Source organism: Xyrauchen texanus, chromosome 11 (genome assembly GCF_025860055.1).
Source record: "Xyrauchen texanus isolate HMW12.3.18 chromosome 11, RBS_HiC_50CHRs, whole genome shotgun sequence".
NCBI lineage: Eukaryota > Metazoa > Chordata > Actinopteri > Cypriniformes > Catostomidae > Xyrauchen > Xyrauchen texanus.
In genome coordinates, this window is record NC_068286.1 from 30,531,561 (window position 1) to 30,546,766 (window position 15,206).

Sequence of the window (15,206 nt, forward strand, 5' to 3'; positions counted from 1 at the left end):
TAGAGTAATTAGCAATTGGTATTATAGTCAGTTCTTTATTTCAGCGATCTGATGCATTGTACTCTTAAGTAAAAATGGTTACATAAAATTGTAAACATTCCAAATTGGATCTAAAGAACAATTTCCAAATGTTTTAGCTTATTAAAAGCTCTTGATAACAGTCCTTCTAAAATTGTTGGTTTTACTGTTACTTGGACTCTGTATTTCCTGGTACAAATGCTGCACAGTATTATATGTAACGGCATACAATATAAACATTTGCTTTTGGCATGAATATTTTGCATTTTTCTGGAAATTGCACACAGGTTATATTCTTGTTTAACAGCTGGATGAAGCATACTGGAATTGAGCATAAGGTAGTTTTTGGTAGATCCTGCCCACAGATTCATTTGATGGTTCTTTTTGTTTTTTAACTGACTGGGCATCTTGTCCATAAAACATTACAGCATGACATTTAAAAAGAAGCCTGTAAACTAGTAATCCTCCCCTTACAATACATTGAAAAATCTAGACTTAATTTGTGTTCCTGAATTACAAATAGGTCAGTAACAGACTGTATGTTTTCCTTAAGTCACATATTATAATGATTTGGGAACAGGTGCAATTGCTCTTATGTAATAACGGGAGTTAAACATTGCATTGGGTGTCAGACTCTGATCTCATGGTGTATCCAGACAAGCTTGCCGTGTGATTTACAGTGTTTATGTCCTGATGAGAGTCTGGTATTTAGGTACCATCATCGTTTACTGAATCGCAGTATGGATAGTCTCTCTCGCCCAGCCTGACGGGACAAACATGCATCTCCTTTTAGTCCAGATTCTCTTAAAAGAGACAAGATCTCCTCTAGACAGACAAGAACACACAATTACAGATGTGCAACAAAGATATTCAAGTACTGCAAGTTAGAAATCTAACAAAGCTGAAGTGAGTAATTTCTGCGCCACTAGCAGCACCAAATGGAAATGCTAATTTAATGACTGACCAAATTGGTTTCTGCTATTGAGTGAGTTAACATGTCTTACTCGGGTTGTTTTCGGAAACGGTAACCAAGTAGAACAGCCCGTGAACCGATAACAGCTGTGGAATGATGGGAAAGAATCTGTCCATCACCTCTCTACCTCCCTTTCCACCGGCCCACGACGCCTCGATGCCGTGACTGCCCACCTGTGTGCATAAAACTGATGTCATTACGTCATAGGGACTTAATTCGTTATGAATAAATCTTCAGTCACAAAAGACTACTGATGCTCAAGGAGGCAAGAACGAACCAAGATATGTAAACTTCCTTTTAACACACTAATATATATATATATATATATATATATATATATATATATATATTAATCTCTCAGCAAAAAAAAGAAACATCCTCTCACTTTCAACTGCTTTTATTTTCAGCAAAATTAACATGTGAATATTTGTATGAACAAAAAGATTCAACAACTATGACAAACTGAACAAGTTTCACAGACATGTGACTAACAGAATGGGGGGGGGGGGTCAAAATCAAAAGTCAGTCAGTATCTGGAGTGGTCACCCGATGCATTAAGTACTGCAGTGCATCTTCTCCACATGGTCTGCACCAGATTTGCCAGTTCTTGCTGCAAGATGTTCATGGCAGAACATAGATGTTACATGTCAGGAAGGGTACCACATGAGGAAGGAGGATGTCTTCCCTGTAAGGCACAGCATTGAGACTGCCTGCAATGACAAGCTTAGTCTGATGATGCTGTGACACACTGCCCCAGACCATGACGGACCCTCCACCTCCAAATCGATCCTGCTCCAGTGTATTGGCCTCGGTGTAACGCTCATTCCTTAGATGATAAAAGTGAGTCCAACCGTCACCCCTGGTGAGACAAAACCGTGACTCGTCAGTAAAGAGCACTTTTTGCCAGTCCTGTCTGGGCCAGCGAAGAAGGGTTTGTGCCCATAGGCGACATTGTTGCAGGTGACGTCTGGTCAGAACCTGCCTTACAACTGGCCTACAAGCCCTCAGTCCAGCCTCTCTCAGTCTGACCACTGATGGGGGATTGTGCATTCCAGCTGTAACTCGGGCAGTTGTTGTTGCCATCCTTTACCTGTCCCGCAGGTGTAATTTTCAGATGTACCGATCCTATGCATGTGTTGTTACACGTGGTCTGCCACTGCGAGGACGATCAGCTGTCCTTCCTGTGTCCCTGTAGCGCTGTCTTAGGTGTCTCACAGTAAGGACATTGCAATTTATCTGCAGTCCTCATGCCTCCATGCAGTATACCTAAGGCACATTCACGCAGATGAGCAGGGACCCTGAGCATCTTTCTTTTGGTGTTTTTCAGAGTCAGTAGAAAGGTCCCTTTAGTGTCCTAAGTTTTTATAACAGACCTTAATTGCCTACCATCTGTAAGCCATTATGGGGCTTTTCCACTGCATGGTACAACTTGACTCTGCTCGCTTTTTGGGGTTTTCCACTGTGGTTAGTACCTGGTACTTTTTTTAGTTGTACCAGGTGCAACTCTGTTGAGGTTCCAAGCGAGGCGAACCGATAAATGTGACAGCAAAACCCTGCAGATCACTGTTGGTCAGAGAGAATCGTCACTACCAGAGTCACTGGATTCGACACGGGACATCAACAGGCTAGTTTTAAAGTCATCTACAGCGATAGCAGTATTATTTGTTTACTCGACTTTCGAATTGTAAAAAGAAATGGCTGTGCGCAAAACCAAGACGTTGTCCATAATTGAGGTGCAGACGTTCCTCTCGATAGTGACAAACAAAACTAAAGTCTTTCAGGAAGTGTCTCCGCTGTTGCCCGCCCACGGCTACCACCAGACCAACCAACAGCGTAGGGAAAAGTAAAAAAAAACTTCAGACTACAGAACCATCAAGGAAAAGTGGAAGTGGTTTGACCAAATGGACGCTATCTAGACTGGCGAGCAATGGGAGGGAGAGTGCCCTAGACTCAGCCACAGCTGGAGTACAGGATGGAGGATGGTACGTTTTGTTACATTAACTCTATACTCTGCTTTAAAGCAGGTGCATGTTCATTGAACAAGCATGGAAAACGTTGTTTAAACACTTTACAATAAAGATCTTTACAAAATTATCTTTAAAATACAGTGTTCTGAAAAAGGACGTTCCTTTTTGCTGAGTTTTTATATATATATATATATATATATATATATATATATATATATATATATACACATACACACACACACACACACACACACACACACAGTGGGTAAGGAAAGTATTCAGACCCCCTTAAATTTCACTCTGTTATATTGCAGCCATTTGCTAAAATCATTTAAGTTCACTTTTTTTCCTCATTATTTTACACACAGCACCCCATATTGACAGAAAAACACAGAATTGTTGACATTTTTGCACATTTATTAAAAAAGAAAAACTGAAATATCACATGGTCCTAAGTATTCAGACCCTTTTCTGTGACACTCATATATTTAACTCAGGTGCTGTCCATTTCTTCTGATCATCCTTGAGATGGTTCTACACCTTCAATTGAGTCCAGCTGTGTTTGATTATACTGATTGGACTTGATTAGGAAAGCCACACACCTGTCTATATAAGACCTTACAGCTCACAGTGCATGTCAGAGCAAATGAGAATCAAGGTCAAAAGGAACTGCCTGAAGAGCTCAGAGACTGAGCTGAGATCTGGCCAAGGTTACAAAAAAATTTCTGCTGCCCTTAAGGTTCATAAGAGCACAGTGGCCTCCATAATCCTTAAATGGAAGACGTTTGGGATGACCAGAACCGTTCCTAGAGCTGGCCGTCCGGCCAAACTGAGCTATCGGGGGAGAAGAGCCTTGGTGAGAGAGGTAAAGAAGAACCCAAAGATCACTGTGGCTGAGCTCCAGAGATGCAGTCGGGAGATGGGAGAAAGTTGTAGTAAGTCAACCATCACTGCAGCCATCCACCAGTCGGGGCTTTATGGCAGAGTGGCCCGACGGAAGCCTCTCCTCAGTGCAAGACACATGAAAGCCTGCATGGAGTTTGCTAAAAACACCTGAAGGACTCCAAGATGGTGATAAATAAGATTCTCTGGTCTGATGAGACCAAGATAGAACTTTTGGCCTTAATTCTAAGCGGTATGTGTGGAGAAAACCAGGCACTGCTCATCACCTGTCCAATACAGTCTCAACAGTGAAGCATGGTGGTGGCAGCATCATGCTGTGGGGGTGTTTTTCAGCTGCAGGGACAGGACAACTGGTTGCAATCGAGGGAAAGATGAATGCGGCCAAGTACAGGGATATCCTGGACGAAAACCTTCTCCAGAGTGCTCTGGACCTCAGACTGGGCCGAAGGTTCACCTTCCAACAAGACAATGACCCTAAGCACACCGCTAAAATAATGGAGTGGATTCACAACAACTCCGTGACTGTTCTTGAATGGCCCAGCCAGAGCCCTGACTTAAACCCAATTGAGCATCTCTGGAGAGACCTGAAAATGGCTGTCCACCAACGTTTACCATCCAACCTGACAGAACTGGAGAGGATCTGCAAGGAGGAATGGCAGAGGATACCCAAATCCAGATGTGGAAAAACTTGTTGCATCTTTCCCAAAAAGACTCATGGCTGTATTAGATCAAAAGGGTGCTTCTACTAAATACTGAACAAAGGGACTGAATACTGAGGACCATGTGATATTTCAGTTTTTCTTTTTTCATAAATGTGCAAAAATGTCAACAATTCTGTGTTTTTCTGTCAATATGGGGTGCGGTGTGTACAATGAGGAAAAAAAATTAACAAATGATTTTAGCCAATGGCTGCAATATAACAGAGTGTCTGAAAAAAGGGGGTCTGAATACTTTCCGTATCCACTGTATATACACTCACCTAAAGGATTATTAGGAACACCTGTTCAATTTCTCATTAATGCAATTATCTAATCAACCAATCACATGGCTGTTGCTTCAATGCATTTAGGGGTGTGGTCCTGGTCAAGACAATCTCCTGAACTCCAAACTGAATGTCAGAATGGGAAAGAAAGGTGATTTAAGCAATTTTGAGTGTGGCATGGTTGTTGGTGCCAGACGTGCCGGTCTGAGTATTTCACAATCTGCTCAGTTACTGGGATTTTCACGCACAACCATTTCTAGGGTTTACAAAGAATGGTGTGAAAAGGGAAAAACATCCAGTATGCGGCAGTCCTGTGGGCGAAAATGCCTTGTTGATGCTAGAGGTCAGAGGAGAATGGGCCGACTGATTCAAGCTGATAGAAGAGCAACTTTGCCTGAAATAACCACTTGTTACATCCGAGGTATGCAGCAAAGCATTTGTGAAGCCACAACACGCACAACCTTGAGGTGGATGGGCTACAACAGCAGAAGACCCCACCGGGTACCACTCATCTCCACTACAAATAGGAAAAAGAGGCTACAATTTGCAAGAGCTCACCAAAATTGGACAGTTGAAGACTGGAAAAATGTTGCCTGGTCTGATGAGTCTCGATTTCTGTTGAGACATTCAGATGGTAGAGTCAGAATTTGGCGTAAACGGAATGAGAACATGGATCCATCATGCCTTGTTACCACTGTGCAGGCTGGTGGTGGTGGTGTTATGGTGTGGGGGATGTTTTCTTGGCACACTTTAGGCCCCTTAGTGCCAATTGGGCATCGTTTAAATGCCACGGCCCACCTGAGCATTGTTTCTGACCATGTCCATCCCTTTATGGCCACCATGTACCCATCCTCTGATGGCTACTTCCAGCAGGATAATGCACCATGTCACAAAGCTCGAATCATTTCAAATTGGTTTCTTGAACATGACAATGAGTTCACTGTACTAAAATGGCCCCCACAGTCACCAGATCTCAACCCAATAGAGCATCTTTGGGATGTGGTGGAACAGGAGCTGCGTGCCCTGGATGTGCATCCCACAAATCTCCATCAACTGCAAGATGCTATCCTATCAATATGGGCCAACATTTCTAAAGAATGCTTTCAGCACCTTGTTGAATCAATGCCACGTAGAATTAAGGCAGTTCTGAAGGCGAAAGGGGGTCAAACACAGTATTAGTATGGTGTTCCTAATAATCCTTTAGGTGAGTGTGTGTGTGTGTATGTATATATATATATATATATATATATATATATATTTTTTTAGGCCTGAGCGTTAGGACGATGTAATCGAATGTCACAAAATGTTTTTATATAAAACTCATTAACATATTTCTTGCATATATATTCACTGAACAGCCACAACATTAAAAACACCTGCCTAATATTGTATTCCATGTTTTCTGCATATATGTTGTAACTGCGGAATAAGCAGACACCGATCATTGAATTACTGAAAACGTATTAACATTCTGAGGTATTAAGGCCATATCATCATGCTACGAACCCAGTGTGAATTATTATTTTTAAATCAGTGGTCCGACTGCCAACATGTCAAAATTATCTGCACAATTGTTTGCTTGCTTCCGTTTCACAAATATGTTCAGATTCAATAAGACCGTATAACACTTTTTTTTTTTTTTTTTGGGTTTCCTGGGTTGTAAGCGTTATTTCCTAATTGCTTATGCCTCAAAAGTATAGAAAATGGCTACTATTCACCACAAACTTTGCTTTTGTTACCAAGACAGTGATATTTTGAAATTTGCCTATTCTCCAGAGCATTCCAGATAGATTCAGTGCCGAGTAACTTCTAGAACTTTCCAGTAACAAAAATAGTATAAATACAGATTCGTGAAAGTGATTTAAAGTATAATCATAAATCTTGAAAAACTACTCCCTTCTAAATCATTTTTGTATTACTATAAATACATGTTAATTTGGATTCAGTTGTTGTTTTTTCTTTATGTGAATGAAGACACACATTCGACCTTTTTGTCAATGGAAATGGGTACATTTCAAAATATCACTGTCCTGGTCACAAAAGTTTGTGGGGAATAAGAGATTTTCTATACTTTTGAGGCATAAGCAATTAGGAAATAACACCTACTACTCAGGAACAAAAATTGTGTTACATATTGTAATTAGTTTAGTGACCCCTTCTGGAGATGCAACAAATGAAAGTCTAACGTTCTATGAGCGAGTCATTGAATAATTTGAAATGTTCACCACCAAAATCTGCCAAGAGGCTTTATAGTCTTTAAGCATTATAAGAACAAAGCAGATGTACTGAATAATTTTCCTACAGTATTTAAACTGCAGAACATGACTTATCAGAAAAGACAACAATAATTTTCAGTTTCAATGAAGTCCCTTCATTGTTAAAGTACATTTCACATTAGTTGAGTCGCGGCGTCAAAGCTCCGCTAAACACCAGCATCAAGCGGCGCTTTGTCCTCCACATTAGGGTGCCTACACACTGACTAGAGTTTATGCTGCATCAGAGAATGCTGCGGATGCATTGATTTCAAAGGGGAAGGTACGTCGGAAGGACGAAGAGGGAAAAATTGTGAGATGTTCCTTGGTTGCACCACGATTGCCAAACTCACGATTGGCTGCTGCTGTAATCAATCATGAGGGTGTAAGAGCCCTGAACCACTGATGTTGTTTCACAATGCGCAGCCGCCAGCAGTGAAAAAATTATACAAATATGTGTATTTGACTCCTATTCCGAGTCAGATCGTTACCATGTTTTGAGCTTTATAACAGAAACATTGCTAGCAACACAGTCAAATGGTTATATCAATATTTTCCAGGAAAAATCATTTTTCTAAATTTTCAATGACTGGGAAAACTGCATTGCAAAATTCCAGGTTTTCCAGGATGCGTGGGAACCCTGAATCTGACCGGTCTGCGGCTACGCAGCCCCACACGCAGCAAGCTGTGATGCACTGTGTGTTCTGACACCTTTCCATCACAGCCAGCATTAATGGTGGTTTATCAGTGTATATACATATATGCATACATACACAAATTAAACCAAATGAATTGCAATTAATTGCATATCAATATTTACTGAGAAAGGCCACAATTTTTTTTAAAATTAAAATAACTAAAAATAAAGCTGATGATTTTAAACATTATTTCAGTGTAAATCATAATATAAAAAATTTATAGTTAAAAATTGTATCATGCCGTCCATAAATTCCTTCTGTAGTGGGCAATCAGCGCAGCTTCAGCGAGCAGCAGTTGGACAGAGCGCAACTGAATGTGGTGGATCCAAACTGCATTTAACTTGAGAATATCATAATGGCCAAATTTGTCTTTTTGTATGTCGCTTTGGATAAAAACATTTACCAAATTAAAATGTAATTTTCTTTTTTTGCATTGTAGTAATGACAACTAAAAATCTTGGTGAGTCTATATATAAAATTTCTTATTGTTTTTTTTTTTTTTTAATTTTGGAGTAAGAGGACCCAGGTATATTCTTGAAATTTTTTTGAGAAACACCCATATGAATATATGTAAATGTCTGTTATGTGGCTTCTTCAGCACATAACTACATAAAAAAGTGATGAACAAAACATGAGAAGTAAAAGGTGTATATGTAAACTTTTTTTTGTGCTCAACTGGCAGTATGTTCATATGCTGTAACACTTGTTTACCTCCTCTGATGGGGTGACGACATATGGTGGATTAAATACAAGCACATCCACTTTTCCATTCAACCTCGGCAAAAGACACTCAACCTATAAAACGCAAAAAATCATGTCACGTTATAAATCGCTTAATACATTTGACTAAAGACTGGTCTAAACCAAGACACTCTTGAGGAAGAAAACAGCACAAAGAACACAGTGAAAAATGTATTGAAAATTGTAAGATGTTTCTCTCACCAGGTCAGTGACGAGTGGCTGTAGCTGAAGGCTGTTACAGTGAGATGTTTCCTGTGTGCACCGAGATGCTGCTGGATTCACATCAGTGCAGCTTTGAGACACACATGACAATGTTTAGTACAGGGTTCCTGTACTGATACCAAGACATGAGAACTTTGAACCATTACACCCCTAAAATTAAGTTGTTCACTGAAAAGACTGCAATCTTGTTCAACACAATTCTCATTGAAACAAAAGCCATAAATATGTCTTGTATACTAACAGATATAATGCTCCTGACCCAACAACAGATGCCAGAAAAGCAGACACAACACCAGATCCGCTGCCCACCTCCAGACACACCGATGGCCTGAAAACATCAATATATCATGATCAGAATGCCACAATGACAGATCTAATATTAAGGCAGGCAACATGACAAGTGTATAACATTTACATCTCACCTGCTGTGTTTCAGTCTTTCGGCATCTTTCTCCAGAGCATCTAGAAGCAGAAATGAGTCTTCAGCGGGCTCGTACACATCTGAAAAACAGCCGCGGCCCGCATGAGAGTACAGAGGCGTCGGGAACATCAGAGCGTCACACGAGCACTGATAAGAAAAAAATGAATGAAATTATACTTGCTGCAAAATAGGCAAACGATAAATCATCAACAACTGTAAACAGCTAATAAAATCATTGCAAAGATTGCTGGTGCCAGATACACTGGTTTGAGAATTTCTGTAACTGCTGATCTCCTGGGATTTTCACATACAACCGTCTCTAGAATTTACTCCGAATTGTGCCAAGAACAAAAAACATCCAGTGAGGGGCAGTTCTGAGGACAGAAATGCCTTGTTGAAGAGAGAATGGCCAGACTGATTTGAACTGACAAAGTCTGCTGTAACTCGGATAACTTGGCAAAAAAGAAACATCCTCTCACTTTCAACTGCTTTTATTTTCAGCAAACTTAATGTGTAAACATTTTTATGAACATAAAAAGATTCACAGAAATGGAATGTGTCCCTGAACAAAGAGGGGAGGGGGTTGGGAGGTCAAAATCCAGTCAGTATCTGGAGTGGTCACCAGATGCACTATGTACTGCAGTGCATCTCCTCCTCATGAACTGCACCATATTTGCCAGTTCTTGCTGTGAGATGTTACCCCACTCTTCCACCAAGGCACTTACAAGTTCCCGGACATTTCTGGAGGGAATGGCCCTAGCCCTCACCCTCCGATCCAACAGGTCCCAGACGTTGAGATCTGGGCTCTTCGCTGGCCATGGCAGAACACTGACAATCCTGTCCTGCAGGAAATCATGCACAGAACAAGCAGTATGGCTGGTGGCATTGTCATGCTGGAAGGTCATGACAGGATGAGCCTGCAGGAAGGGTACCACATGAGGGAGGAGGATGTCTTCCCTGTAATGCACAGCATTGAGATTGCCTGCAATGACAACAAACTCTGTTCGATGATGCTGTGACACACCGCCCCAGACCATGACCGACCCTCCACACCGATCCAGAGTACATGCCTCGGTATATCGCTCATTCCTTCGATGATAAACGTGAGTCCTACCATCACCCCTGGTGAGATAACTACAACTCGGTGAGGAGCACTTTTTGCCAGTCCTGTCTGGTCCAGCGAAGGTGGGTTTGGTAAGGACCTGCCTTACAACAGGCCTATAACCTCTCAGTCCAGCCTCGCTCAGCCTATTGCGGACAGTTGGAGCACTGATTGAGGGATTGTGCATTCCTGGTGTAACTCGGACAGTCCCGCAGGTGTGGTATTCGGATGTACTGATCCTGTTCAGGTGTTGTTACACGTGGTCTGCCACTGCGAGGATGATGAGCTGTCTAACTGGAGCAATGTCTTAGGCGTCTCACAGTACGGACATTGCAATATATTGTCCAGGCCACATCTGCAGTCCAAATGCCTCCATGCAGCATGCCTCCATGCAGCATGCCTAAGGCACGTTCACGCAGACTAGCAGAGACCCTGGGCATCTTTCTTTTGGTGTTTTCAGTAGAAAGGTCTCTTTAATGTCCTAAGTTTTTATAACGGTGACCTTAATTGCCTACTGTCTATAAGCTGTTTGTGTCTTAACCGTTTCACAGGTGCATGTTCATTAATTGTTCACATTTAACAATAATTGTTAAACATTGTTTAAACCCTTAACAATAAAGATCTGTAAAGTTATTTGGATTTTTACAAAATTATCTTTAAAATACAGTGTCCTGAAGTTATATATATATATATATATATATATATATATGTGTGTGTAGTGTGTGTATAATATATATATTATACACACACAGGCAGCCAAAATTTTGGAATAAATGTACAGATTTTGCTGTTTCAGAGGGAATTTAGTACTTTAATTCAAAGTGGCATTCAACTAATCAAAAAGAATAGTCAATACATTACTGATGTAAAAAACAGCATCACCTAAAATTGTTAGTCACTCAACCATCTACACAAGTGCAACAGTGGGTGAAAGCCTTGGGTGTGGCTCCAAGCAAAAAAGCAGTATGACAATTACAATAAACAGCTTATTCACACACAATAAAATTTATACATCTTGTTACACAACACAATATACACAAAATAATTCTGTATACAAAATAATAATAATAATCCGTATACACAAAATAAGATTGTATACAATAAAGATAGACTGCACCGCACCGCAACCCCCCCCCACCCCCAAATTGTAATCAGTGGAAATAGATATGAAGTGTTGTGTTGACTTTCAGCTGTCAGTTGATAATCAGTTGCCAGTGTTATTAAGAAGTATAAAATGTGAGTCCAGTCTGAGGCTAATAAAGTGCGGTGCTGATATATGTATCGTGAGAGATCAAGGGAGTTACAAACTCTGATTGCTTGGGGGAAGAAGCTCTCATGAAGTCAGTTGGTGCAGGTCCTGATGCTGCGATACCACCTGCCTGATGGTAGTAATGAGAGCAGCCCATGGGTCGGGTGGCTGGAGTCACTGATGATCTTCCGAGCTTTTTACATACACCACTTGGTTAAGATGTCCTGGAGGGAGGGAAGCTTAGCTCCGATGATGTGTCTGGCAGTCGCATCACCCTTTGCTGGGCTTTGCGGTTGAGGGCGGTGCTGTTTCCGTACCAGGCAGCGATGCAGCCAGTCAGGATGTTCTCTACAGTGCTGGTGTAGAACTATGTGAAGATGTGGCAGTTCTTTCCAAACTTCCTCAGGCGGCGCTGGTGAGCCTTCTTCACAATTTCCTCAGTGTGAACGAACAATGAGAGTTTGTGAATGCTTAAGTCTACAAACAGCACTCTCAAATACGTGTTCCTTTTTTCCAGGTGGGAGAGAGCAGTGTGTAGTGTAGATGCAATGGCATCATCAGTGGAGCGGTTGTTGCGGTATGCAAACTGCAGTGAGTCCAGTGAGGTGGGCAGCACAGAGCAGATGTAATCTCTGATTAGTCTCTTAAAAATTTGCTGATGATGGGGGTCAGAGCAACAGGACGCCAGTCATTTAAGAAAGTGACTTTGGATTGCTTTGGTACAGGCAAAATGGTGGATGTTTTAAATCATGTGGGGACTACAGACAAGGAGAGGGAAAGGTTGAAAATGTCAGTAAAAACACCAGCCAGTAGGTTCACACACACACTGATGATGCGTCCCGGAATGCCATCTGGACCCGCGGCTTTGCAGATATTCACCTGTCGGAAGGTTCGGGTTACATCCGCTAGAGACGGAGAGTGAACTAACCTCTGTAAGAGCGGTGTTATTTCCCTCGAAATGAGCATAAAATGTATTTAGCTCATCCGGGAGAGAGGCAGCGGTATTCACGGCAGAGTTTTTATTCCCTTGAAGACTGTGATGATATTAATTCCCTGCCACATGCTTCTACAGTCGGTGGCTTGTGGGGGGGATGTAAACAGCTGTGATAATGACCGCTGTAAATTCCCTCTGTAGCCAGAATGGTCGACACAGAAGCATGAGCAATTCCAGATCAGGAGAGCACAAAGACTTGATAGAATGTACGTTTCTCTGATTATACCAGGATTTGTCAATCATAAAACATACAACACCTCCTCTGCTTTAACCTGAGAGGTCTTTCGCTCTATCCGCTCGGTGCACAGATAAACCAGCGGGTTTGATGGCTGATTCTGGTAACTCCACAGACGTCCAAGTATCTGTAAGGCAGATAATGCAGCAGTCCCTCATCTCTCATTGGAAAGAGATCTGCATTCTCAGTTCGCAGAGCTTGTTGTCCAGATATATATATATATATATATATATATATATATATATACACACACACACACACACATTTTCCTGGGGCTAAAAGTAAAACAACAATTTGTGTGGTGTATCCGTCAGGTGATGGGATATAATGTGTCTCATTTCAATCTGAAATTCTTTAAAAAATTATGTTGGCATGACTAGTGCAGAATAATCATTTAATAATAAGTGATAGTTCACCCAAAAATTAAAGTTCTCATAATTTACTCACACTCATGCCAAACCAGATGTGTATGACTGTCTTCCTATCTGATACGATCACCGTGCCATGGTATTTTTGTGGGAGGCCCGCTTATAAAGCCGCTGAACATTTTACTTTTACCTTAATAGTGAGGGGTAAAAGGCAGCTGTCAGAAAACTATGGTATATTGTACTCTTTGATTTCCTTGGATTATCAGGTAATTGTACATGAAAATTATAGTTATTTAGTAACATGGCATACGTAAAACAAATACCATCGTATACCATCACTGTACTTTGAAAGGCTTGTTATTGAATTCTGTCCAGCTCATCCGTCACATCTTTCGTAATATATTTTATTAGAGCGGCCTCGCGCCTCACACCGAACCGGCTTTCACAAGAACCGGGCAACATCTAATTTTAATGGTCTTCTCACACGCAAACGGGCATGATTCTGTGTTTTTATGGCTTTATTTTCTGCTTTTGGCACATAATAACTCTTGCTGATGTGAAAGTTATAAAAGCACAACGCGTTGTAAAGCCACTCTGAAAACAATTAGATTAAGAGAAGAGAAATTTACAATGGCTTAATTAACTCTATAAAGCTCAAACAACACAGCTCAAACACGAGGTTTATTTGAATACATAAATAAAGTAAACATGCTTCCAAACATCTTTTTGACATGTATCTACAACAAGGAGCTCGTGTGTTTTTAGGCATGAACTACATGTAAAGCGTTTAAGTCCCAGTCACATTCTGTGAGCAAACTGGAGCTTTCAGCACTCTCAAAAATGTACCATGGTAATCATACCGATTTTTATTTAATTATTTTAAACTATATGAAAAATAAAGATGTTTCTCACCCTTTCCGATCCAAGCACGTGACCATCAAAACAGTTCAGCGTGGACGCTGTGTATTTCACTTCCGGTTGTGGATGTAGGTGCATCGTGGGAATTGTTGTTTTTATACAATAATACATTTATTAGGATTCGCATATTCAACTTTGTATGTGAATTCCAGATCTTATATAAACAAAGATTAAATCGGGATCTTAGTGCACTTCTTTCCACATATGTGAATGTGTTTAGGTATAAATATGTTGGCATGTGTTTTCTGTGTAGGGAACAAAGGTACGATGTAATTATATATATACATATATATATATATATATATATATATATATATATATATATATATATATATATATATAATTTAATATTATATTATAGTTTATATTTTAATAGTTTATTATTATTATTATTATTATTATTATTATTATTATTATTATTATAGCAAATATATAGGACCATAACTCAAAAAGGAAAAATAACATTTTAATATAATAGAATATAAAAAAAAAAAAAAATGCATAGCATGGGGGAGTCATATTTATCCTTAGTCTAAAGTCCCTGATAAACAAAAAAGTTATTTCCTTTATTGTGTCCAGATGGCATTGGTTAGAGCGTCCATGTGCTGTTCTATTTTTCACACCCTATTTACAGCACACTCTAAATTAAAGATTCAAGAGAGACTAAAATATACAAGCAATATAAATATGTAATTTCTGCGTGCAACGAGCAATAAGGCGAACGGCTTGCTTTTAATTTAGACATTCCTGTATCCCTAGAACAGCCAGAGTTTTACAGGGGCCAGGACAAAGAATGAGGGCTGGGGCTTGGAGTTACGGATGAGGGCGGGGCTTGGAGCTGTCACACTTTAAATGCAGAATTTGTCTAAGAGGGTCAGTGGCTGGTGTCTCCTGTGGTTGCAGGATGGGATAGGACAAAATTCTTAAATGCATAAAACAATAACAAACAAAAAACACACAAAAATTATTTGTCTTGCATGCACTGAGCATTATACACGAAATTGTGAAAAATATTGAAATTAATTAATGGATGGGTATAGTTATGAATAAATTAATCAACATTTACATTTATGCATAACTGAATTCACAGATACGCGCTAACAATTACATTTGAACACTTGATCGTGGTACTGTTATACAAGTTAGAGTTTACTTAAGAACGA

At 40.2% G+C, this 15,206-nt stretch overlaps 1 protein-coding gene across 2 annotated transcripts; it reads right to left on the reverse strand.

Annotated features, from left to right (window-relative positions):
- Positions 1 to 8: 8 nt before the first annotated feature.
- n6amt1 (N-6 adenine-specific DNA methyltransferase 1) lies at positions 9 to 14,089 on the reverse strand. Of its 2 annotated transcripts, none has more exons than XM_052137161.1 (7): positions 14,038 to 14,089; positions 9,179 to 9,324; positions 9,016 to 9,084; positions 8,736 to 8,826; positions 8,505 to 8,588; positions 1,023 to 1,164; positions 9 to 843 (listed from the first exon to the last, which is right to left on the reverse strand). In XM_052137161.1, exons 2-7 carry the CDS (start codon positions 9,304 to 9,306, stop codon positions 737 to 739), a joined length of 621 nt encoding a protein of 206 aa, XP_051993121.1. In that variant the 5' UTR covers positions 9,307 to 9,324; positions 14,038 to 14,089; the 3' UTR covers positions 9 to 736. The 2 variants fall into 2 exon arrangements, with proteins under 2 accessions (XP_051993121.1, XP_051993120.1); XM_052137160.1 differs by having other exon boundaries at positions 15 to 843; positions 8,998 to 9,084.
- Positions 14,090 to 15,206: the final 1,117 nt, after the last annotated feature.